Source organism: Rhamphochromis longiceps, linkage group LG22, assembly GCF_057381845.1.
Source record: "Rhamphochromis longiceps isolate RC_006_pf linkage group LG22, R_longiceps_female_GT1.1, whole genome shotgun sequence".
In the NCBI taxonomy this organism is placed as follows: Eukaryota; Metazoa; Chordata; class Actinopteri; order Cichliformes; family Cichlidae; genus Rhamphochromis; species Rhamphochromis longiceps.
This window is the reverse complement of record NC_140577.1, coordinates 23,404,726-23,431,788: the sequence shown is the minus strand read 5'-3', so window position 1 is coordinate 23,431,788 and position 27,063 is coordinate 23,404,726. Positions and strand designations below refer to the sequence as shown.

General features: G+C 40.8%; 1 protein-coding gene and 1 long non-coding RNA gene across 3 annotated transcripts; one reads left to right on the top strand and one right to left on the bottom strand.

Moving 5' to 3' along the window:
* Window positions 1-167: 167 nt before the first annotated feature.
* angpt2b (angiopoietin 2b) lies at window positions 168-26,378 on the bottom strand. The gene is made up of 9 exons (XM_085396673.1): window positions 25,553-26,378; window positions 14,708-14,863; window positions 13,905-14,026; window positions 11,746-11,978; window positions 11,379-11,503; window positions 8,194-8,295; window positions 4,533-4,699; window positions 1,484-1,614; window positions 168-1,221 (listed from the first exon to the last, which is right to left on the bottom strand). The coding sequence occupies exons 1-9, from the start codon at window positions 25,868-25,870 to the stop codon at window positions 1,061-1,063; spliced, it is 1,515 nt and encodes a 504-aa protein (XP_085252799.1). The 5' UTR covers window positions 25,871-26,378; the 3' UTR covers window positions 168-1,060.
* On the top strand, window positions 20,321-23,031 carry LOC146644099 (uncharacterized). Of its 2 annotated transcripts, none has more exons than XR_014909363.1 (5): window positions 20,321-20,641; window positions 21,341-21,406; window positions 21,751-21,906; window positions 22,359-22,451; window positions 22,725-23,031. It is a non-coding gene; the product is annotated as an uncharacterized LOC146644099 (long non-coding RNA). The 2 variants fall into 2 exon arrangements; XR_014909364.1 differs by lacking the exon at window positions 20,321-20,641 and adding an exon at window positions 20,665-20,797.
* Window positions 26,379-27,063: the final 685 nt, after the last annotated feature.

Below are 27,063 nucleotides of genomic sequence, written 5' to 3'. Positions count from 1 at the left end.
TAATGACAGGCTGAGAGATACTCATATCAAACAGTGATAACAGGAGACAAGAGACTAAGTAATATAAAGACCAGTTTATATTAGTCATCCAAGTTATTGTTATAGATTCCACAGTGCTTCTTAACCAAGTGTAACACATTTTATAAACTTTACAATAGCCGTGCAGATAATGTTCATAGATTGATTGATTTACACACCACTTATTAATCAATTAGTAAATAAGATTCATTATTATTCTATTGTTAAGCAGTAAAAAAAAAAAAGTACAAAATAAACAAAAATTAATTTATCCTTTATTAATGATGGCTGTTATAAAGTGTCACCAAATTATCTTACATCAAATACACAACAAAAGTTTTCATCACTTCATCTTTTAGCCACAGCAGATCATCTACCTCCATCTCACCCTATGCCTAGCACACCAATGCTCCTTTTCTGTGCCCACGAACATCCTCTGTGGTCTTCCTGTTTTCCTCCCGCCTTGCAGCTCCCTCTTCCACATCCTTGTTTGATATATCCATCGTCCCTCCTCCTCTGTCCAAACTATTTCAGCCTCGCCTCTTTTAACTGTATCTCTAAACTGCTCAACCTGAGCTGTCTCTCTGATGTACTCACTTTCTATCCATCCTTAAAAGTAAGTTTTGTTATAACATTTCTAAAGTTTCATCATTTATTAGGGGTTGCATAACTGGTTTTTAAACTGCATAAAGTGATGTGTTATTTCTTCTTTTTTTTCTTTTGTCTGTAGCCAAGCTCATACTCTGTCTCCTTCCTCTCACAGCTGAACAATCCTTATTAAAATATAGCCCGAGTACCTTTGTGAATAGTTCCGGTTCGTGGATTTCCTCACTCAGGAATTCACAGTCATTTGCGGTGAGTCTGAATATATGTCCCCAGGCGATTGCTAAAGCACCCCTCCAAAATGTCCACAAGCTGAAATCACCGAAAGCCTTCTTTGAGTGTCTTCCCAAAAATACACATTTTCTTGGATATTGTATATTTCTGTTTAACGGTGATGACATTCACTTCACAATCCGGTGGCAAGTACATGCCAACATCATCAGAAATTAGCTGGGCGAACCATCATGGTTGTCATGGTAGCGATCACATTTGGACCCTTCCAGTAGTACCACTTAATACTATTGTAGCGAACCACGCTGGAGGAGGCAGGGTAATATATGCCGTTCAGGTTGGACGGACCACAAGCGTCAAACCACCATCCTGCAGAAGAGGAAGTGTGGCAAAAAGTTCAAGGTAAAAGTCAGAATTAATTGAATGCAAGCTCATGAAATGTAACACCCAAATGTACAGCTGTAAGTCAGCAGTAACTTTATACTGGCGCAGAAGGGAAATGAAATGCACTTCAGGACATTTACAAGGGAGTGGATATCGTTTTTTTTTTTTCTTTACAAGACGGGATATGAGGCGAGACAGATTGAGATGATGTGGGTTGAGCGACAGCAGGTGACTGATGCAACGTTACCTCCTGACGCGAGCTGCGCACACTTGCAGGTGCAGCGGTCATTGTCTCTGTCCTTGGTGCTGAACTGGCTTCCAGCGTGGGAGAGGCTGCTGGTTCGTCCAGCTGTGCCGCTGAAGCCCTCGGCATGAAGGCTAGAGAGGAAAAAAAAATGAATATAGAAATTCAGCAAAAAAGCTCAGCTGCAGGCGCTCCTATTCATTATTTAAAGCCATGTTGGGCAACTTGTTGGATGCTGCAAATGACAATGAGTGGAAACTGCCCCCAAACTGGCTGAAGCTCAGTATCTCTAAAGTAATCTAATCGTGTTCTGCTAAACTGAACACGGCACAGTTGTGTTTACTAACCCAGTTTGTCTGTATTTCAATAATACCACAGGATACCAACAGGATGAGGTTGACGAATTGGCTTCTTACTGTTCACTTTTCCTTTGTCGAACTTTGATTCTTCACAGCTTCTGGCAATATCTGACTTTACAATTTGGTTTTAGTAAACCGCTTCCTAAAGAGGGCACAATCCGATGTTCCTCTCTTTCACCGTTCCTTCTTCTTATTAAGAAACTCTGTAAGAGGGGTGTATTTTTGGATGAAAGCCTGTCGAGCTCATCATTAAATTCAAATAAAATTTGTCAATTTATTATTTTACAAAGATAAAACAAAAAGAAACAGATGAATAGAAATATGTAAAGTTATATACCACAATATAATATCATATCCTTTTTATCATATGTACAGTACGACTCCAGCATTCCTATTGTTACCCCATTGTTGTCTCAACATCAGTATAAAAAGTAACCTAAAGAAGTTCTCATTATTTTTCTTCCATGCTGTGCTTTGTGAAGCAGCGGCGCCTGTAAGAAATCTCTATCCAACTTAAATTGATTCGCTCAATTATTTTCATACACCAGCCCGGCAATTGGGTGTGTGTGCGTTTCTGCGTCTGATTCCGCATCTGTGTGTGAGAGTGTGTGTGTGCGCGCACATCACGACTGCTTTAAAGAGAGCAGACAAGGTCAGTCTCGCTGTTTGGCATCTCCTCTGCCCTGTCATTTTGTCTAGTTAGTGCCACACTCTCCCCTGAGTTATGTGACCCCCCTCTCCTCCTCCCATGTTGCCTGGGGCACGCTGTCTGTGAGGACTAAGTGAAGAATCCTCCTCTTGAATTTGTAAGTTCACCGCAGGGCAGGACAACACATCGTGAGACGAAGGGGGGGTGAAGGAGATAATGGTGCTGGTGCTGGGGGGCAGGAAAAAAGCTAGAACAGCACAGAGTTCATTAACAGAATTTCAATCAAATTTAATTACTTTTTTTTTGTTCCCCAACAATACTCATCTTAAATTTTATATTGTGAGGTATAGTGGTGCAACAATACAGAGAGAACCCAACTGATCCGTGAGCAGAACCAGGTTAAGCCGTCTGTCACGACCAGTCAAGATGTGGGGAAAGGTTCAGCCATGCATGAGGATGGGTTTTTTCATGCTAATTCAATGATGTGATGCAAATTAGGACCAATCAAATTAGTCAGAATGGCAACAGCAAGCTTACAGAATATGCTACTGGAAAGAGTGGCCTACAGAAGGTGTCAGCTCCTCCAGCACCCCCGAAAAACATTTGCATTAGCCATGACTTCCAGATGTGTTTTATTTTTTCTCTTTTCCCTCAGCTATTATACCAATACCACAGACCACAGGCTAACCCTTTTCAAGGTGACTGTCTTTTATATTGTTATTGTATGGCTTAATGACAGAGATACAGTTACGCTAAAAGAATGTCGACTACTTTCCCTGCTATAAGTGCAGCTATTCTTGGCTTCCTCGAAGGGAAAGGTGGTCTGTCATATCGATGATTAATGTATGAATCTTGTTACTGAGTTTTAGGTGAAGACCTTGATGCAGCTCTGGGGAGTGCACCGAATGCACCGAGGATGAGAACTGCTCTGGCTGACGAGCTGCATAGCACCACAGTTCCAGCTGGGGAGTTGCAATAAAAAAAACAACCCAGCTTCTTCGGGGTGCTAGCTGAATCTGATGCACATTGAACTGGTTAGACAGAACGTGGTTATATGCACTCAGGTGCTTCAACTCACACAGTGTAGCCTACAGCTAAATGTTGAAAGGCTGCGTTTCATCACGCTAATTATGGGGATGAAACTCAGGCAAATGCAATTTTGCTGCCCTATTAGGCGTCTTGGAAGCATACCTCCACATGTGATTATGATTTGTCATCTCTCAGAGCATCAATCTCCATAAACGTTCCCCAAACAAGGGCAAATTCCTGTGAATTTCTATCTAATCTAACCTCATATTACATTTCTGTCTGTTTTAGAAGCTACATGGCTTCGGCATTCTCACACCTCACCCCACCCCGACTCCCCCACACACACACATAATCTTGTTAGTGATTGCTGGGTTACCAAAGGGCTTTGTGTGAGTTGTCAGTTTCTGGCTGCGAGCAGGTATTGCTTAGTGTTCCTGTTATACTCTAGTGGATGTGGCTCCCTTTGGGGATTTTCAGGGGGAAACAGCAGGTGCATTGATGGGAAAAGAAAAATAGAGGCAAACTAAAAGTGCCCGCTTGCCCTCCACTTGGCTCATCATTTTGAATGACATTCTTTTAGAAACAGTCCAATTGCTGCCTCCACTTCAGCGGTCGCAGATTTAAAAAAAAAACCCAGAAAAATGAAAACATAGAGACGAATTTTAACCGTTGATAACGGCTTCTAATCCGAGAGTCCCGCGCCCGCATCAAAGGTGACAGCTGAAGAGGTGTCACTGTACCGCCATTATAGTAATTCACAACAGACAGCTCTTAATATAGCACTTACACTGACTTCTGAAATAAAACACCTTCATTAAGAGCCGATTCATGTCATGTTTCTGAGAAAGTGGGAAAAAGAAATAATTAAATTTTCGATCAGAGTGTGGGTGTTTTAAGTGGGCATGTTGTCAAGTCTTGCCCAATCATGTACTAATTACCAAGTCATTCAATAAGACAAGAAAAGCATTGCTGCAAGCTAAAGAAACACAAGTTACAGTTCATGCTTTTTGGTTACCTGTAGTTTTTGTCCTCTCCGTCTATGTAGAAGTGGTCATAATGCGAATAGGCTTCATACCCCTCTCTGTCTCTTAGCTGGACATGCAGACTGTAATCCTGGGAGCTGGTCAGCTCGTGGATGATATCATTCCCCAGCCAGTGTTCCCCAGACGACTCTCCAAAACCCTGGATTAGACACAAAGAAAAAGACACAATAGAAAAAAGAAAATATCCTAACAAGGGGGGGATGCTTTTATCAGCAGCCTGCCAAGTATGTTCAGAGTTAATATGAAAATGGACCTCAATTTAAGAAGTGAAACATATCATTCTGATGGGCTAAGACTGAATAAAGGAAGTGAAATACTCAACTCCCAAAGCTAAAGACCGGTCAGCTGACATGTTAATTTACTTCAAAATCCCAAAGCACAAAATCTCCACAAGCAAATGTAAAATACAAATTAAAATAACAGTTGGCTTTGTGAGTTTGTAGGCTGTTTGTTTGAACTTTAGACCTGGACAATAACAATATTTTTAGTATTATTGATAAACAGCAATAAATTATACAAAACCTTCACACACAAACACACTCCACTGCCTAAAATATAACACTGGTTGGTAGTTCGATCCCTGGCTGCTTCGCAGTCTACATGCTAAATGATACTTGATACTAAACCCTGACTTTCTCCTGATGTGTTCATTATGGGAGTGTGTCAATATAGATAAAAAGAACTAAGGCACAGGTGAGCGTGTGTGTGTCTGTGTGTGTGAATGAGACAGGTATAAAGTGCTTTAAGTGCTCGAGGACAGTTGGAAAGCGATATATAAGAATCAGCCCTACTCTCTATAGCATTAACAATTTAGCATTAGCTAACTGCACTTCATTTCCCAGCACTGTACAATGTAGAAGTTGTGCAACAGTTAGCAATGGCAAAAAGTGAATAATAGCTGGAATTCATAAATAATGCAGACTGATATCAGCTACCTCACACTGAGATCTCTGTGCATTTATAGGCTTAGCAGCCATTTCTTCTCTCATTATTTTACTGGTGTAATGTGAGAGACCCAGCCGGTCAGGCACGAAGAACAAGAAAACCATCATACAAAAAGTCAAATAATGATGTCTGTGCCCATAAACGAAGTTAAAATAAACAGATCTAGGCTTGATCATAAAGTAAGACAGCACATTAACCGCTTAAACAAAAAAAAAAACAATCCAAAAAATACAAACAAACTCTGTCTACACTGACCCAAACTGATATAAACACACATGAATCAAGAAAACAGGCCAGAAAACTGACTCAGCTTAAACACACAGTGGGAAAAAATCCTAACAAATAAATAGTTAGCTTAATAGCCACTGACATAACTACTGACATAATCATTGTTAAAGGTGAAGAGAAACACCTACCACAACCAGAAACAGCTGCAGGTCTTCTCTGCATGGCCACTAACGTGCAGCTAAGAGTCAGTCAAAGCAAACAAATAGAGTTTCTAGAGGACCCTGTGTCCCTTAAAACCACCAAATATCTGTTTGTGCTGGAACTCACTATCCTTAGCAGAGTTTCCTGAAAAATTAAAACAGAGGAAACTCACAGCGTACTCATTAAAGTCCTTTGGCATGGGCTAGAAGACCTGTGAGGATACAGAGGTGCACTGTAAGAGCTTCATAGGCAGTCTAACACAGCCAGTTTGTCCAGTGAAGATTCGGGTAGTACTACCAAAATCAAGTGACCTCCAGAAACATCAAGGCGACATTGCTCATTACAAACGTTACTTTTAAATCTGATGGTTACAGTAATTTTAGTATTCACTGTACTGTATAAACTATAGTCAGTTATTTCACTTTTCTAAATAGCAATTGCCTTTTCCTTAAATCCTCAGTGGCACAATTAAGCCCAAGGAAAGCAAAGAAGAGGATGCCCCAAGCAGATATGGAGGCAATCTTTCATGGATAAACTGAAAGCTGCTGACCCAATCGCCAAAATAACTTTCAGAGAGCACAGGATGTGATGTGGAGACAAACTGTCTGTCCTATATTCCATAAGGAGTAAAGAGGATTAAACAAAAGTAAGGAAATAGTGAGCGATAGTGCTAAGAAGAAATAATACAAATAATAGTCTGTAACTGAGCACAAACTGCTAAATATGGGGGAATGAAATGGCTTGCAGAAAAGCCCAGTTTTGTCAGATACCATCTGTGTGTCACTATGAGAAAACACCGGGCGTGGGTCTGTCGTGCTACATCTGCCATGCGATTCTGAGCCATCTCCTGTTGGGCTTCAGCCCAAAATGGGAGCACTTCAGAAGTGAGGCATTTGGTCTGCACAGGTAATTTCTTTTTTATTGACCACTGTTCAATGTTCAATGCAGTTCCTGTGTCTGACTTGCTGCCCCCCTCGTGTGCTCTTTGCAAAAAAAACCCCAAACAAACACACACACACACCGAGGACTGTTTCGAGGAGGTGGAAACAGCTCGGTGCAACTCGGCCAGGTCCATTGAATTCCCAGGGTCAGCGCTTGGCACATCCCGTCCTTTCGTGACACATCGGTCTCACTTTTGTGGTGCTACATAACTGACTGGGTTATGCTACACGACTGGCTTTAAAAAAAATGTTTATGTCTTAAATATAAGTTACCTTGTTTCCCTGTCAAACTTGCTTTTTGCTGTGTTTTTTTTTTTTTTTTTTTTTTTTGTTCAAATAAAGAGCTGTGGAACATTTATTATCTTTCCAGCACGTCTGGGTGCAAAATTCGATGAACTCTGAGACAACCTCTTTGAGAATACTGTGTGTGGACCAGGGCAAGTGAAGCATTATGGTTCATACGTTATCTGGCATCTACAGGGGCCCCTGTCCTCCCACGCCACAGCTGGAGCCAAATATTTATCATCCACTTGTAAAAATATTGTCCTTCAATAGTTTTTAAGGCGTTTTTTGTTCCCCTCTTTCTCCCACTCTCTCTGTTTGCAGTCACACGCCGCTATGCATTTAATTTCCAAACCGAGCAATGACAATTGATTTCTTGGCATAGGTGAAAGAAAAATTGCTCTTCCATTCAGTCAAAAATCCCAAATTTGTTTTGTCTGTAAAAGCTTTACAAGCACTGGCTTTTTTTTTTTTGTTGTGCAACACTTTGCAAATGGAATCAGAAAAAAAGAGCATTATTTAAATTCCAAGCAAAATGAAAGCCAAAGGTGCTAAAACATGCTCGATTCCCAGCCAAAGCGCTGGAGCAACTTCACAGTCTCTCAAGCGCAATTGTATTGTATCCAGTTTGTTTTAGGGTGGTCTTTGCATTTGGAAATTCGGTTTCTTTCATCAACGCACTCATATCCCTGCACAGGAAGGCTTAGGGGAATCTGAGGATGGATGCAAATAATAGTGCTGCGTGACACGTGAGTGTGTGTGTGTTTGTGCATTTTTGTTTATGTGGATGTGTGGGAGTATGGCTGGGACAGGGAGTGAGAGCAGGTGCAATAACATGGGGGGGCTGTGGAGAACATAAGGGCGGCCAAATACAACAAGCGCAGGTCACCCGGGATCACAGGCGAGCTGCTTTCCCTCACCTCTCTGTGTCAAAGCACCCGTGGAAAGTTATTGAAACCTCCTGTCCAGTCCTGCAATACTGATACCATAAGACCTGAGCTTAAAAGTGGCCCTGCCATCTGGCTGGGGAACCCACCGTTTTGTAATCCCTCCACCCACGATGGAAGTCGACGGAACCGTTTCTTCTGTGCTGAATCACCGTCCAACCCCCGCCTCTGGTCTTCATATCACAAAACACCTGTAAATAGAAAACAGCTAAAACAAGCTATTATTCATTAGGGGTGAGTGTCTACAAGAAGTACATCTGAAGCTGTCTTTAAAGAAGACCTGTTCTTGGTAGTCCAAGAACCACCACATTAAGTCCCCTTCAAGTTTGTGCGTGCATCAATACGTTTTTATCCAACTAAAGAAGCATCAGAGCAACTGCAGCTGATACAGAACATAGAGCATTTGCCACAGTGATTGTTCTCTATTCAGAAGAGGCAAAACATTCATTTGGACTCCTGCTTCAAGCCACCTGGTGAATGCCGATCCTGTATTCCCCACCAGCTGCTGTGAGGGCTCTCTGGCTTTTTATCAGCTAACTGCTTGGCTTTGTTAACCAGCTTGTCACTGATTGTTGGTTGGCATTAAGTTGGTGCAGAGCAGATCCATTGGAGATGGGTTTTTTTTCAAATGGCATTAAGACTGAATGAAAAGAAAGAAGTCTGATGCTGTAAATTCGAAACAATCAACTAAAAGAGTCTAAAATGCAGGAAGTCCTGCAGCAGATTTACTTTGCAAATAAGTATTTAATTTAATGACATACAAAAAGTATTTATTTTATATTCAAAAATGAAAAAAAATGTTCTAAAACATCTCAATAGTCTATGAAGTATCATACAAATGATACAAATGATGAACATATGTCAGACATTGAGTATTCCCTATGTTTCCCATTTTAAACCATCTGAGACTGACGTCTAATCTTTCCTGAGTCTATGTATCCTTAAAGAGGGATTAATCTGAAAATGTCACTTCTTAAGGAACCAAAGCTGTCTACACTAAGTGAAGAATTGACATGAAGAAATAAAACACACCGCAGCCTTTCTGTTATTTAAAGCATGCCTCGGAAACCTCGGGAACTCTGCGTCTAAGGTTGTCACAATGATACAACCCAGGTGGGAAATAAAAAACTTCACCTCACCATGTTCTCTTATCCCTTGTGTAGCAGCTGAGGACGAGGCTTCTGCGTTTCTGGTTACACAGTCTGCTTTCTTTCTTGCTTGGCCGCAGGTTTTTCCATGGATTTTTGGACAAACTAATATGAATTCATTTTACTTGTTTGTCTCGTGACAGATCTTGAAATCTAAACTTGTCCAGGGACTTACTTTAGATATCTGAGGTATTTAATTGGACCTCTTCCAGCCTCCTTCAGGTGTGCTAAATGAATTTCTCCCATGGGTGGTAAGATTAGATACTTCAGTGATTCATTTTAATTGAACGCTTGTACTCACCATACCTCAAAGCAGTGTTGGACTAGTGTTCTTTGGCACTATGTTTGAATATCTATAAAATGTTGTCTCCTCAAATTATAAATGTTGTCAGCGACAGTTGTGTTTCAGAAACAATCTTACACTCTGGAATGTGGATACAACCAATAGTTGCTTGAATGTCTTCAACCAACCAAACCTCAATTCAGTTTTATTTATATAGCACCAAATTACAACAAGAGTGGCCACAATGTGCTGTATATCATAACAACTCAGAAAGCCTCAGCAATCAGGGAACTCTCTTTGAGCAAGCACTTGGTAACCGTGGGAAGGAAAAAAAACTCCCCGTTAACAGGAAGAAAGCTCCCAAAGAACCAGGCTCAGGGAGGGGCAGATCAGTTGAGGGAGAACTGGTCATGGCATATAAGCATCCACAATGCAGGTTAATTTTTTTTAGTAAGAAATTAAAGTGTTCAGATGGTTCCGAGAATTTCATTTACCCTGAAATACACAGCAGACCAGCAGTGTTGTGTGATTATACTCTGGCACATTAGGCCAATGTTCTGACCTTAAAGGCATCACACCGAATACAAAAACAGGGTCTTGAAATAGAATTCTCAATTTAAGTCATTTCCCAAATGTGGTTGTTACTCTGATTTAGACCAGATTCATATTTAATACTCCAAATAGACTTGTTATTGGCCAAGAAAGGCATGCCAGGGCCAAATCCATTACAATAAAGCACTGGAAGCTCAAGGGTCATTAGGATTTTCAAGAAAAAAAAAATAATGACTTTATGGTCAATGTGATAAAGGGACTTTCTACGAATGGAGTTCTCAAAAACATACAGAAAAGAGACACAAAAAAGGAAGAAAAGAAGAAAAAAACAGACCCTTAACTATGTGGTTTTGTAATCATTATCATCATTCACAGAGCCTAATGGATGGCCCGCTAAATCTGCCTCATATATCCAGTTTATGCATTAAACATGTATTCTTGTATTCCTTTTGTCTGTAGAGAAAGCTGGCTTTCGGCTTTGAAAATAGGGCAATTTGTATGTGCCCCACTTTTATGCAGCCACCCAGCTTGCCAGCCACATTGCAACTTGAATTAGATGGCGTAGATTGAAAGCAGCAATGATTTCACGAGTACTAACTTGTATCAGTGGAAATGTACACTGGCCCCAGTTGGCAGGAAACACATGGCACCAGTGCCTAACACCTGGCTGCCTTGCCCACAGGAAATAAAGAGGAAGAACAGGGGGTGGGGGAGGGGGGCAGAGGCAGTAGGAGTTGGTGCCAACAGCTAACTAGACTGAAAATAATGAATAAAACAACACTGCTTCAGCCTGTCTTTTTTGCCCTGTAAGGCTTTGAGAGTTAAGATCCCCAGAATGCTAGATGTGACTCAGAATATGAATAGCCTGCTGGTGGATGTCATGGTTGACTTACCAAGGGCTAGTTACTTGAGATCAGTAGAGGTACCTCTTAGGCTTTTCTGACTTTGCATTCTGCAGTGCACTCTCGCTCACCATAAAGCCTGCAGGGCATAATGCTCCTGTTGCTTATTATTTTAGCTCTCTGTAACACAGCATGACATCTCCATCACCTCTACACCAAATCCCTAGTATATTACCATGACATCAGACTAGTTTTGTTTTTTCTCCCTGTATTTATTGCAGCTCAAAATAATGACTCTGGGTTGGGGAAAAAAACTATAAAATTAATCCAAGTTAAAATAACTCTAGTGTTAAATTGTGTGAGACACACAGACCAAAAGAAAGTTTCATGTCAGAGTCGGTTAGGTGATATTTGCAAGAAAAGGCCAGTGGCCTTTAAAGTCTTACTACCTTGACAGTCTGTGTGGAGTTGTGGAGGCGTATGCTATATATTCCACTTTCTTTCACTCCAGATCGCAGGATCTCTGCACAGTCCCTGAAACTAAGCGGCTCCTCCTTGGGCATATTGGAGATTTCTGAAGAAACATGCAAACATGTGTTTACAGATGGCAACCTTACGGGTTTTGCACACAAATCCCAACCCCATATGTGAGTTCTCTCGAAGCTTTACACTCTGCTTTAAGCCTTTTGTGTCTGCAGTGTAAGCATGTACATATATAGCATGTCTCAGATGTTAATTACAAGCTGCCTTTGGCTATATTTGTTTAGAAATTGATATTTATAGTGCCATTTGCACAGTAAACTTACTAAGGCTTACCATTGCAGTGATTGGCCACAGCGAGCAGCTGCTGCACAGTATCTGTGAGCATGGCCTGCTGTCTCTGTAGTAAGGTGCTGTTAAGAGAAGAGCTGCCCAGTTCGTGCTGAAGCTGACTGACCAGTTGGCTCTGCCTCTCGAGAAGCTCTTGAAGCTGCTGCTTCTCGCTCTGCAGACCTTTTAGCTCCCTCCCATACCGACCCTCCAAGGTTAAGAGCCTTTGTTCCAGAAAACTGTCAAAGCAAAGAAAGAGAAAGTGAATTTTTCTACTTTATAGAGCATTCTTGAAAAGAGAGGAAAAAATTAATGAAAAATACATCTGAAGCAGCACTAACACCATTGTTAAATGCATATTGTTTGGAGGATGAAGATTAAAAGCGTGTGTGTGTGTGTGTGTGGGGGGGGGGGGGGTGCAGAATCCATCCATTCAGCATTTACCTTTCACAGTGGAGACTGCACAAACTTGCACATTTATACAAGGATGACTAATAGACATCAGCTCCACAGTCTCATTGGGCTAACATCATATAAACACCTGTACCACAGCAGCACTCGCAGATGGCCTGCATGCTAAGCTGCTCGATCATAGCAATGAGGTAACAACCTGATTGCGTGTGTGTGTGTGTGCGTGTGTGTGTGCGTGTGTGTGTGCGCGCGCGCGCCACACAAGTGGCACACCCCCACGTCCAAACGAGCACCATAAATCCCTGCAGCTTGATCTTTATGGCTTTGACTAATGAGTCTGCAGCAGTTATTTATTGAAACAATCCAGCCACCTAGATTGAACAAGCTACTTCTGAGCTCCGTGAACACGCAGATGGATCTTCAATCTCCCACTTTAGGCAGCAGCTCAGTATGTGGCCGGGAAAGAAAGCTGGATCAATCAAAACCACTTTTTTTTTCTTTTCACTCACTTCCATTTTATTTTTTTGCTTTGTGGGAAAACACTCGATGAGAAATTGTTCTCCATTATGGGCGCTTTGCTTCAATCACAGTGCAAAGCATGGCATAAAGGCAGCACAGCAATGTTTCATTGATTGTGTAAGTTGACGGAACATTTCTTGTGCGACCTGGGCAATTATACTGTTCTGGTTATGATATTCTGCTATTTACTATTATTATTCTAAAATATACACTGGTACTAGTCTTGCTGCAGTGTGCTGTACTTCCTGCCAATACTAGTTCACATATAATGCCTATGAAAGCAAACATGCCTCTCTGCCCCTTCTTAGCTTGGCAGCAGTTCAAAAACTGGCCCCATGCCCTTAATGCTCAGCAGCAGTAGCCTCATCCAACTAGTGGAGCCCTTATTTCCCTTTCATTCCACAGCTGCCTCTCCGCAAATTTGCTATTACATTTCTAATTTCATGCACCCTGTCATGGAGTTTACCCTTGTCAAGACGGATTCATTTATCTACACGTCCGATCTGCGTCACCGTCTTGAAAGATGAGGGCCGAAGGGCAGAACGGGGGGTCGAGCGGGGCCAGATGTGTAACAGGTGCTAGAACGCTGGAGGACTGTGTTCTCTGTTGGTCACACTTGGTAGAGATGGATGGAATGATAAACAAGCGGATAGAAAGAAAGAAAGAAAACTGGCTCCCTTTCAATCCACCCAGAGCCCAGCCCTTAACCTCCTGGCCTTTACTTGACCCTGTGTTCCTAGAGAGAAGAAAGGGAAACCCCTCCTAACTGCACTGCCCATTTACTAGCAAACACACACAAACACACACGCTTATACAATGCGCATTATGTCTAATTGCCCTCTAGTTCACAATTGATGAGCTCATTCAACATATTTCTTTGCAGTTGCAGTATGGGAAGGGCCAGTTTATGCATGTGCATATACAGTGCATTAATCTCTGCGGGGCTTTTATAGTCTCCCTTTCAAAATACCCATGAAGTGGCCTTTTCCTGAGAAAGCATTCTTTTTCAAAGGAGTATTTGCTTTTTTATGTTTCATCTTATTTCATTAGCAAAGGAAAAACCGATGAGGAAAATAGCACGAACCAAGTCTTACAGACAGATTTTTAAAAAATCAAAGAAAAACTCATTATCGCACGTAGAGTTTTAGGGAGGGTTTTACTGATGAAGCATTTTCAAGTGCTCTAAAATGTGCTCTAATGTCTTTTGAGAAGTGTGTGTGTGTATGTGTTCTCACCTGTTTTTATCACTGAGGCGAGAGATCTCTTGAGTCTGCAGAAGTATATGTTTCTCCAGCCGGTTAGTGAAGAGTGAGTACTCAAGTAGCTGAATCTCCAGGCGGCTTGTCTGGTTTAACACCTATAGATTGATAAAAAAACAATAAGCAAGAAAAAAAATCTATCACACATTAAAGAAGATTGAATGAGAACGGTGAGAGATGTGGAGTGGAAAAATAAAGGGCGCTCGCCGGGAATTCATAAAAAGGACCCTTGGGGATAAACTGTCCATCACAAAGCTCGTGAAATTGCCTTCTTTGATCTTATAATCAAAACTTAAGCAAGGATGATCTCATGTGCACCTGTGACATGTTTTGAAGTCGCGGTTAAAACAAAAACTTGAACAAAGCTGCTCGGATTATTTGCACAGGTTGCAAATTTTATATAAGCTTTGATAAGAGAGAAAGAAAGCAACGGGACCAAAAACAGCCTGGTCTGTAATAACAAAATCTGTGGCATAATTGAAGACACATCTGTGTTGTGCTACCAAGCTTTGTGTTTTAATTGGCTTGTTGTCAGACGCAAAGCTCGACTCACTGTGTCAATCAAGAGCCTGCAGGACCAAATACCAGCTGTTTTAGAGCATTTCCCGCCACCTTTGGGCATGGCTTCTCAGCGGGTTACATCTGATTTACATTTAATTAGCTGTTCACCGAGCGTTTCCCAAGTGACATCATTTGTTTTTGCATGGGTGTGGCCCCCACAGTTTTTCATTTGGACTGGCTGCAAATAGGTTTGCTCTGGTCTTTGCTGATAGGCTTACCTGGGTCTCAACATCTGTCAGTTTACGAGTCTGCTCTGCTGATTGGCTGAGGAGGTTGGTTCCCATCTCGAGCATGGCAGCTGTCTGGGTGTGTACCGCAGTTCTCTTTATTTCCTCCACCCCGGAGCGCACATTCTCGTTGATGAAGTTCTCCAGCTGTGGGGAGAACAGGCTGATAATTTTCTCATTCTGTGTTGGTAATAATCAGATTTTATCCATGCACTGCATATGAAGGATGGAGGTGGCCACCATGAAGTCACCCATTAGTTTGTGGAAATTGTGAAGCCTCAGTATTAGCATTTTAATTTTATGGAGTCAGAACCACCACATTTAGACCAGAGGGAGTCGAGTGCTAAGTTGTGAGCAAAGTGATTGGAAACGACAGAGGTGAAGACTCTCAGACAGTAGTTGACTACCAGCTACAGCTGCCTTTGTTGGCAGCTGTGGTCAGTAAATAGCATAGGAAGCTGTGTGTATGGCACATCGGTCAATCAACAGTCACAACACTTAATGTAGGCCTTGCAAAAATCCAATCCATGCAGTTGCGAACAATAATCCTCAGATCACTAGTAGCCTGAAAAGGCTCCTGAATAATAATAAGAAAGACTTTAAACGTGGGGACGGGAAGGAACTGAGGAGAGTTCAGAGGGACCTAACAGTGAAGCTGAGGAAATGCAAGGATTCCTACAGGAGGAAGCTGGAGGTTAAAGTTGAGCAGAATGAGAAGAATGAAAAACAAATCACTGGTTTTAAGGTGACAGACAGACAACCAGTGAGCAACCTGGAGAGGGCAAATGAGGTAAACCTTTTTACCTCATTTGCAGGTTTAGTTCACAGCCCTCCACACACACTCACTACCTTTACTGATTTTTTTATCCTTTCTCCTCTTCTTCCCCTTCCTCCCCCTACTTAACTAAGACTCCTGGCCTCCTCCTGGTGCTTGCCTTGTGTCTGTGATCCTAACGCCATTTATGACGCCATTTTGAAGAAGGAGTAGATAGCAAACATCCTGTCTGGTTCCTGCACCAGAGACGTCAACACTATCAGAGCATAAAGACTATCGAGCAGTTGCTCTCATATTGTATGCAACAGAAGTACTGGAGAGACTAGTTTTGGTCCTATTGAAAATGCATGGAATAACTTCTCTTGGCCTTCCACAGTTACATACAGAACAAATCTAAATACAATCATCCACATACTGCAGAGGGTTTACTCCCATCTAAATAGTAAGAAGGATCACTTCTGCTGCTGTCTCCATTCCTGTTCATCTTGTACACCTCAGACTTTCAGTACAACTCTAAGTCATTAAGTGATGAGCAGGAGGAGGAGTGCAGGACACTAGTGGATGACTTTGTTGAGAGATTTGGAAGAAATCTTTCACTTCTTTGTGTTATTAATAGTAGAGAGATAATGATCGACCGCATAAGGAAATAGATAGCTGTACGGCCCTGGGGCAGGATCTGTGTTCAGATGAGCACTGTATTTACTGCCAGGCTGTAAAAGGTTATTTTAGTGGCTAAAGTTGAGCATTTTAACACAAAGGTCTATGAGGGCTTACTGATTTACTTGAAGCTGGCCTCAAATGGCCACTAGGGGAACTGCAGTTTTTTGACAATTCATTTTTCAGCCCCAAGGGATTGCTGCTTGATTTTAGCAGGCAATGTGCTTTATGTATTCACTAGGACATTGATGCAGTATGAAAGACTGAACCTTGAAGTCGTGTGCCCTTTTTTTTTTACCTCAATCTTTTCAGACACTGTGATGGAGTCACAGAATTTAGTATCCCCGGGGCATTTGCAGTGTATTTCAACTCATCTATCCATCCATCTACAGGTTTACCTCAGGCCAATCACCTAACATTCATAAAATGATGGAATATATAGGCATTTCAGTGGGTATGCAGAAAGAGAAGCGAAAGCATATACTGGGAGTTTGACATCAAGATATTCATGAGCAGGACTTCAGGGATAGTCACCTAAACTCTGTAATCAATCACAAGCACCGAGAGAGAAGCATTGGCTAAAACCCATCATATGTTACACCGGGAGTAAAAATAGGATGACATCCATCTTGTTCCAATAAATAGATTTTCTTATTAATGTGGTCTGTTTGAGAAAACGGCATCAGGAAGTCCAATTTCACTTTTTCTACTGTGAATGAACGGGCAATGGCCTGTGCCTTTTGCAATAAAGCAGAGTAGAATATCGAACTCGAGAACATTAATATTTATGATTTTTCTGGGGAGAAAAGATCAGACTGTACTCATTAAACCACACAAGTGGAAAATTAAGTCTCTGAGGAGAAAGCACTCAAAATTATCCAGCTAATGAGTGGCTATCCACAAAAATCGAAGGAAATTCAAACCAGACAATTGTTTGTTTGGTGGTTTATTTGTTTGCTTGTTTGTTTCTTCGCCTAAAAAAATATGTGGAGGAATGGGGTCATTATAATTCTTTCTATTAAGTTTAAAAAATACTAACTTAAGTGGGACAATAGAGATGAATCTGCACTCAAACTGTTTGCTTGCTAGTAATCTTTCTCTTTGTCTCTTGAACTTTCCCATTCTTTTAAAGTGTCTCCCTTCAATCTTTCTCTGTAAATCCCTCCCTCATATTTTACTATTTTAGGACAACTGAGACTGCAGGGGGGGAATCCGTTCATAATGAAGGTTATGAAGAGATTACCAAGCGGATTAAAGCAGACTCCAAAGAAGAACCAAAGATCCCTGCATCGTAATCAGCCTTATGCATTCAGGGCTGCTATCGGCCTGCCTGTCCAAAGTGTTCCTATTACATCCTTTCTTCCAGAGCTCAATTCAGAAGTCTTGATGTACTCCATCCCCCTTCTGCCAAATGCTCGCTCGCTGTTGCTGTCGCTCGCTGCACTATGCAGCCAGATAAATTGCTTTTGGGATGTAACATAATTCCGTTTTATACGAAAGAGAGAAGGGATCGGTGCTGAGAAAATCATAGGACTTCCCTGATATCTTAATTACTGAGCAAATGGACGCGCTTGTTCTTGGTTACAATTGCAGAAGGGAGGGGAAACATGTGTGCACGTTGTTTTGGCAAATGACCATGATAGACGGAGGCGCAACAGGATGGGTACGACTGCGAGAATGGAAATAGTGATTTGACAGTGCAAAAGCAGAAATCTAGAGAAACTTCTGTGTGAAACTTTTGTGACTTGCTCTTTAATCATACAGATTTTTTCTGCCACCACCTCTATGCAATGGAAGAGACAGAGAGTCTGTTTAAGCTGTGCAGTGTACAAAAAACTCTAGATGCATTTCACACTGCGACCTGTTTTCACAGCAGCAAAGTCTGTTAAAAGATTTGCCTCTGGTTGACACCATGTTCTGTAGGTTGAACAGGGCAACGACAAAGAATATAAATCAATGTGGCTGCTGATTTTGTTTTTCACCTGGGGTTGGCAGTTCCTGCTTGTCAGGAAAAAAACAGACACACCCACCTGATGAATCCAGACTTTTTGATTTTTCATCATGTTATTCACATCTTAGTAGTTAATAGATGGACTGGCAGCAATGTTAAACAGCATTAGTTCAACTGAGGTCCCAGCAGATCTGTTTATCTCCAGCTGCGGGACAACTCCAAGCCACTTTGCAACCCACCTCTACATCAGCTCCACCCTTCATCCTGTGTTTCGCTTAACCTGTGGTGTATCTGTTGTCACTGATATCTGCATTATTATCTGCTGCAGGGTGATGTTCATCTCTCCATCTTATGCTCGTATTTATGTTTTTCTAATGATGGGTCTGGTACCAAGAACAGAAGCATGCTACCAGATGTTAGCTAATGCAATATTTTTTTAGGGATAGGTATATTTTTAGAAAGTCCAAAAATGCATCCCAGTAACTTCGGAGATACCCTGAATTGTCCTTTAACACCATGACAACACTAACCTTTGTAGTTTTGACTGCAATGTCTGGATCTATTACTGGATAAATCAGACAGCTGGGGTCCTGACATTACAATTTAGCTCAAAGCACCAACACAGCCAGTAGCATGAGGGCAGAATTTTATTCTTGTCTCGGTGTCACTTTATTTATTGCTGTGAGGACTGCCAAGACACCCACAGACTGTGGTAAAGAAAAAGAAAAACTCAACTAAACAAAACTGCAGCATAAGTGAAACTGTGTCTTTGTAATTGAGATGAGCACTTAAGATTTAATAATTCAGCAGTCAGAATCAGACCACTTACGAAGGAAAAATGTGTGTAAGTCTATGAAAGTTAATGGAGCCCAATCGAGTGATGTAAGTAATGTGGTAGAAATACTTTGGTTTAATGAAATATTGAGCAGCCAAAATATCAGGTCACCAGTGGTCAGCTAGCTACCTTGATCTGTGCAATATTTCTGCATTAGCATAATAACCACAGCCTCTGAAACATACTAAGAAAAGCAGCCAAGCCCTCAGGGCAGCAGAGAGCAAAAGGGACACGATGGGGGTGATGTTGGGGGTTGTTCCAAAAGAAAACAAACACCAGTTTCTTCTTGGAAACACCAGGAGGAATCTGGAGCATTAATACAGTCCTGTTGGACTTCACTCAGAGTTTACTCTGTGGAACATGGTGGATTAGTATGTGTGTGTGTGTGCTCCTAAATCTGTATGCGTGGGTGTGTGTTTTCTTTCATAGGGTTTTGGTAGAAAGCTCACAGTAAGGGTCGTAGCATCCCAGGGGAGCTTTGAGGGAGATCGTAGGTTTCACAGAAACACCGACACACACTCATACATGTGCCTGAAGCTCTTCCAGATCCATACCACCACGTTCCTCCAAAACCTGCAGAATGCAGATAGGCTTAATGAGCCTCACAAGGTGCTGAAAAAGCTTTGCCATCTGGGGTCAAAGTTCAGCGTACCCTTGTGCAATTGAAAAGAAAGGTCTCTCTAGAGTAATGCTGTGTTTTTGTTGAAATCCCACCTACAGTTTGATCATTTATGCATCAGTTTAGTCTGCTGGGGGTTACTTGTTGAAATGTTGGATCGTTTAGTTTCATTCCAGACGTTATGTGGAGGATGTTGGCAACGGCGCGCGATGTGTGTCAGCAGAGGCTTTTCTGTACATGTTGTGGGACTGTTTTACTGCTTTTTGTTTATAGCCACTTATATCACATCTCTGGTGGAGAAAGTGGAAAGTTAGAGTCCAAGATGAGTCCAAGATGAGAGCAGCATGTGAAGATTTAAATTCTACAGTTCAGCTCGAGCTTTGTAAACGATATGCGTGAGGACAAAGTGTTTTTTTCTTCCTTTTTCCATATTTCAAACACACACGTATATATTTATAATATTACCCCACGAGATGCTTCCTATGGAAGGCGTGACTCCAGTTCATAGATGGAGTATCACGCAGAGCGAATACACAGGGGTATATCAGTGTGTGCTTTTATGTGTGTGTTTCGATTCCATTTCAGGTGAACGTGAGCAGAATGGGAGAAGGTTTTGAGAGCTCATGATCGATGAGACACATTCATCACATCAGAGGTGCGGATAGAAATGACAAAGTTGGATGGAAAAGAATTGTCAGGAGGGAAAGGAAAGAATTAAAAATGAGTGTATATGCACTCAAAAAAATGAATGAGGTGGATTGTTCAGTGTATATTAATTATTTATTTTCATTTTACTTAAAATATATGTTTTTGTTAAGTTAACATATGTTTTTCTAATCAAGTCTACGTAATTGTGTCTATTATTCAACGTACATAATACTAATGTGTTACTTGATCGCATAACATTTAAGTTAAGTCAATTAGGATCGATATACCTTGTATATCCACAAGGTGGCAGTAATGCAAAAACAGTTGTAATGAAACCGCGCAGAACAAGAAGGTTTCACGGCTTGTGCCTGCTCATGCACAAGACTTCAAATTTAACTGAAAAAGGCTGTTTTGGCGCCAAGCTGCTGTTTCTTTGAGAGGTAAGACCACTTTTTTCTTTGACTATGTTGTGTAGTATCTATATGTCCAGCATGGTTATATTTTGCGTTTGTCTTACAAGACATGTTATATCGTTTGCGTGTGCTTGTTTTACATTAGTTTTACTGGGTCCTGGACATGCTTATTTTGTGGACTGTGTAAGAAACATTTTTATTGTTTTTTGTTTTATTAAGGGATTAGCTACAGGGGTTCATGGGGTTATTCTTTCAAGGGGTTATTTTTCCATTTGCTTTCTTGGGATTCCTTTTCTGTAATCCGAGAGTCAGAAATATCGAATAGGATAGCAAGGATAGCATAAAGTGACATTTAAAATCCAAAAAGTCAAGGGCGAAAGCCACTGTGACACCATTGTTCTGCTCTATCAGTAATCTGTATTATGTAAAAATGGTCTGTAAATACAGCATGTTTCCTAGCGGAGTTATACATATCAATGTAGTTATAAATTACAGTTTGTGAAAGTACACACTTACTTTTTTTAATAAAATTATTCAAGACATATGAGTGGACAGACAATGGAGGTCGACAGACCTGGTGATAATTGCTTCTATAGAAAGTTAGCACATGGCAGTGTCAATCTCTTGCTTTTCTTCTGAGTAGTATTTTATTTAGTTGTAATTCAAACAATAATTTGCTTCTTGAAATTAAGGAATTAATTTTTTTTTTTTCTTTATAAATCTCAGATCCTGCCTTTACCTGCTCCCTCCTATACTGATGTGGTGTATGTGGTATTGCTGAGCTTGTATGTGGTATGTGAACTGTTATACTTTTAAAAACAAAACTGTTTTATAAGTTAAGTTTTCTTTTGTGACCCATCCCATGCCCCTGTTATTTCTTCTCCACATCTGAACCATGGTTGCAGTTCAAGGGCCTGAGGCATGAAATTCTTTTCAGATCAGCTGTGATCAATATTTTTTGGAACTTGATAAATAACAATAAAAGCTGTAATGGCTCCATTAGCATTTTGTGTAAATGTTTGTGTTAAAATTATAGCTTTAATGAGGTCTTACTACATTAGTTTTAGTTTGTATATGTGTACATATAGTATGTATATTTACAGTACAGTATGTTGTGTTTGTTGACATATTTTCAGGTGGAAGCAGAATATGTGAGGATTACTACTGCTGCACATGTTCCAAGGCTTTTTACACAACTTGACCAATACACTGACCAGCTCATAAAAGTCTTCAAGAAAAAAGGAGGCGTTGCAGGGAAGAAAATTAGACAAACTTTGGCCCCAGCCACACAGGTGCGTTATTCTGTTGGTAGCAAAATATTATGGCTAATAAGATCATTTTCAAATTTAAACAGCTAGTGTATGGTAGCTGCACAGTGCACTTACATTTATATTAAGCAAGACAAAGTTTGGTACTCAAAACGTTGGAAAATTTAAATTACCTAAACATATGTAAAATCTGATCCCTTGATTTAGGTTAAACCAGAAGTGAATGTTTTTATGTTATGTTTTGAATGCAAAAAAGATGATGTATTAGTTTGTCTTTACCTCCATTATGGACATATATAATGTGGTGGAAACCCTGCCCAACAGGTTAACTATTCATGTCCATGTGATGATTAGTTGGTCTTGTGTACATGTCTATCTGTGCAGTGGATATGTCATTCATTTTGCGTATAATGTGAGTTTCTGTCATCCTAAAGTATATCTGTTTTCTCTTCCTGTATCTCTGCCACTCTCTACAGAAGGAAACCATTGAAAAGGGGAGGGAGTGTGTCCTCAGGGCACTACCTTTTTACCTGAATGAAGACCCAAGCATCCTCTTCAAAGAATAATTGGTTGGTAATTTTAGTTTAGTTTTTTATCTGTATTACACCAAATTTTGAATAACTAATGTTGTTGCAATTTGCATGGAACCTGTTTAAATGTTTTGGGAAATCTTCTTGTATACCCAAACTATTTATATTTATCGTTGAATCTGTAGTCTAAAATAGTGGCGCACTGGGGTGCATGTTCCTAATATTGTGTTTACGTCATTAAAGGGTAGCTTTGGCCCTTTTTCTTTCTTTTTTTAAAACTGGATGCCATTTTTCTATGTTTTTGTGTCTAAGCTACAGCTGTTCAGAGGGAGCTGGAACAAATTACCCTTGCTATCTTTACCATCGAAAGAGCTGATGCCAGCACTCCTCCAGCCGATGTGGGTATAACCATCTAGTGTGTCCTGCATGACCTGGAAGACCTGGCCTCTGCATGTGCACTCTTAATGGGTGGGATATATGCACTGAATCTCAGTTAACCTCAAGACTGAAAGCTAAGAGACAATCAAAAGTATTGAGATTTAAAGGATTTAATTGAGAGATGATACTGCACCAGAAATGTTGAAGGGTGGTGTGTATATTAGCGTTCAAGGCATATTGTTATGAGGTAGAAATATGTTCATATTCAGTTTGTGTTACATTGTGTGCATTGTAAAGGTAATTGCAATACATACTAAAAATAAGGGTAAGTTAGGAGGTTGATCTGATATCCTCGTGTTGGTGTTGTTCCCAGATCATCATACTAAATGTTGTTCCAGGATCAACATTGCAAGTGACCAATCAGAATGTTGTGACGTCATACTTTTGCGACTTCGGGAAAAACCGGCGTAAAACAAAAAACTGTACTTAAGCTGCGTGAAACCGCCTCTGTCCGCCGATCAACTGACCCTAACCCTAACCGTAACCCTTTAATAAACAGTAAGCAGAATTGATATTGTCCTTGCAACATTGGAATTTCATAAATGCACGAATGGCTTGGAATAGAATAACGTCACAACAATGTGATTGGTCACTTGCAATGTTGAACCTGGAACAACATTTTCATGATGGTCTGGGAACAACACCAACACGAGGATATCAGATCATCCAAGTTGGGAATGCAGGATGAATGTATATTTTGTGGACTTTTAAAGACGAACAATTGTTTCCATGTTAAAATGTTTACATCTGAAGTTTTTTGCCCAAACACTGGTAAAATAAATGTTGACAGTGGCAAGTGTTAAATGGTTACTGCTGTGCTGTTGCAAAAAAACTGAACGCTGACAAGCTGTTTTATTGTTAGACCATAATGTTGGCATGTTTTGTTAAAGTTTTATTTGGGATGGTGATGTAATTTTCTTTGATTGCTAATATCAGTGGACTATTTATTATTATTATTATTATTATTGTTGTTGTTGTTGTTGTTACATTTTTTTTTTTTTTTAAATTGTGGCTGTTGAGGTGGACACTTCACTTTGCATTGTTAAAGGAAAGCACTTCATTGGCATTGTGTTACTGGACTGACCCTAAGCAATCATTGCAAATAGCAACTTTGCTATCCATTTTAGACACTAAAAGAAAAAAACACTCACAGACCTTACTAGCATCACATGTGCATAACTCAAGTGTCATCTTATCAATGTGTTATGTGATCTTCAATGCATTTTTTTTTCTCTTCTATTTCTGGTAGATACAGACATTTAATTTAAAGTCTTGATGTTGCATCTGTCTACATACTGTTAATTACTAACCCTAATGAGCTGTTGTGTTTTATTTTGGACTGGGTTTACACAAATGCTCACTGAATGTGTTGGCAATAAAAGAAATTTTAAAAAATAAGTTGGATGTACTTAATTCATTTGTGTGGAACCTGTTGACAAAATAGATTTATGTAAAACTAATTAATAAAGCACAAGGTGGCTGAAAATATAATATTTGAATTAATCTAACTTAAATTTAACATTTTACTGCCACAAATAAGAAATGTGTTGAAGTAACTAATCTAAACTATCTAACCTGAAAATATATCATCTATGTTCATACAACATAACTTGATTTAGTTAGTCTTAAATATGTCTTGTTAATCTTAAGTAGTTTTTTTAAATTAGATGAACTAAAGATTTTTGCTTTAAACTAACATAATTCAATTTCGTGGAACCTGTTGACAAAATAATTTTAATTAAAGTCAACGTTTCATTTTTTTGAGTGTGGTGGGAAGGGTGAAGTGACAGCAACGGAGGAAACATTTTGGCATTCACAAAACCACATTTTCATATCCTCAGATATGTGTTTGCACTCAGTCGGCCAGTCTAAACACCCAACACAAATTCTTATAATCAAACTGGGGATTAACGCATACCATAAATATACTGGCGGAGATGGAGACGAGAATAGACAGATGGGTGGAGAGGGGTGACCTGTCAGTCACTCAGTCAGTCTGTCCAAAACAATGGCCCAACACTGATTCCCTGCTCAGATAACCTTAGGAATGGAAACTCCACTGTGAAGCCATTTTACATTACATCATTTCATTTTACTCAGTCATAATCTGAGTCAACCGGAGCTACAAAGGCTAACAATCCAATGAGGACAAAATGTGTCCAACACCATCTTACTGAGAAAGGATGATACTGTTTTTATGTACATTGGGTTTGGTACAGAGAGCATTTGAGTTGACTTTGGCTCATAAATCCACTAAAACATGAGTCAAGAGTAGAAGTTTTGTATACTTGTTGCTCGTGGGGGCGAAAACACTCATTTAGAAGGTTTAACCATGTGAGACATATTTGGCATGATATTATAAAACTTTTTTTTTATCCATTCTTCTTCCACTTGCATGCAACAGGGAGTTCTGACATCCCAGTGGTCTTAAATTCAGACACACACTCATACACTAGGTATTGTCATGGAGCCAGATATCCATACAGCAAGCATCCAGGAAATCCCAGCTAAGCAGTGAACTTATCAATAATGAGGGCTTGTCAACAGATGTTATCGGATGGAGCACTCTGTGGACATCCGGTGCTTCTACAGCATTTAGTTTGAAGATCTGCGAGCTGAAAGCGACATTGCAAAAAAAGACAAGAAGAACACGGTATGGCAGGAGGAAGTGGTCGCCTTAGTCAACAGTTCAGAAACCTTACCTTCTGCAGCCACTGAGTGTTATTCTCCATGGCACTCTCCAGACTCTGCAGCTTCCTCTCTTGCCAGGAAGGCCTCTCCTTTTGGGCCTTGCTCTCCTTGGTTTGGCTTGTATCGGGCTCGGCCTCAGGTGGGGAGTCCCTTTGCAGGATATTTGTGACCTGGAAGTCCTTTAAGGGATGGCAGTGTTCCACCTCAGGGAGGATGAAAGTGTAGCTGCAGGGGCCATGCTGCACACGGTGCTGCTGGCGCTCTGAGGCAATCGCGATGGCCAGCACATAGGCCAGGTAGGTGAAGGTCAGGGCCAGCAGGCGGCCCATGTCAGGGTCAAGAGAGGTAAAGGGATGGGAGAAGAGAGATGGAAGAAGGTTCCACCACACCTGGGAGAACTGGCAAGGGAGTGAGATCAATTTCTCCTTTTGCCCTTTCTATATTTTTCTGTCCCTGAATGCTCTGCCTCTGTCTTCTTCCTGTATTCTCAGTCCAACTCCTGCTGCTCCAGCCTCTGTTTTATCACTTTCACTTGTCCTCTTTTGGCTGATCCTCCACTTTGCTGCTGCATCCAGAAGTCTTTCTCCAGTCCAGTTCGTAGTCCAGCTGTTCTTTGTGAGGGGTGGATACAAAAACACACACACACAGGAAAAAAGGCAATTGTTTCCTATTGTAACTCCAACACCCGGCCAGCCAGCACATGCAGCTCAGCCCAGGAAGCCAACAGCAGACTTCCCTCCCACCGTTTATCTCTCTTTTGAAAAGTTGCTTTCCTCACTGCCGTCTACTCAAGCTCCTGGAGTCCATACATTGGTCTGGATGAGAGAGGGGAGAGGAGTGAAGAGAGGCCTGCTTCAGGATGTTGGCTGAAGCGGTAAAGCTCTTAAAGCAGTAGAGAGAGAGAGCTGTGTACCTCACCACACACACCTCTTGAGCACATAATCAGTCAACCACCCTTCCCTCTTTTACTTTCTCCCTCCCTCTTGCGCTACTCCTGTTTGCAGGGGGGTTAGAAGAGGAAGCTGCAAAAATTACACACAGCTCACCACAAGAGCCAAAAACTAGGAACTCTCTTTGAAAACCTTTTGCTCCTTCTCATTCTCTCTTTCCTTCTCTCCACTTCCTGTGTCTTTTTAATTTAAAACCGTTTTACTGGCATGTCAATTATTATTTGGTAAAGAACATGTTTACCTGAGACGATACAAAAAAACTGACTATGTCAAATTCTTATCTTTTGATTAGGAATCACGTTTGTTATGTTGCAGTACTGATTAATACTAGTTTGGTGTTTTCAAACCCTGCAGTACGATGCCTGTTTTGCCTTCAGTTGTTGGCTAAACTGATATTTGCTCAGTCTTTCATTTAGATTATTTACAATCTAAATGAAACTAGCAGAAACAAGCCTATTACTATGGCTCTGCTGTAAACATGCATAATCAAAAGAAGAAGAGAACATTTTGGACATTTTCTCTTCCAGGTGTACTGGAGGGTGTCCCACCTGTGGACTTCATTGTCCTTTTGC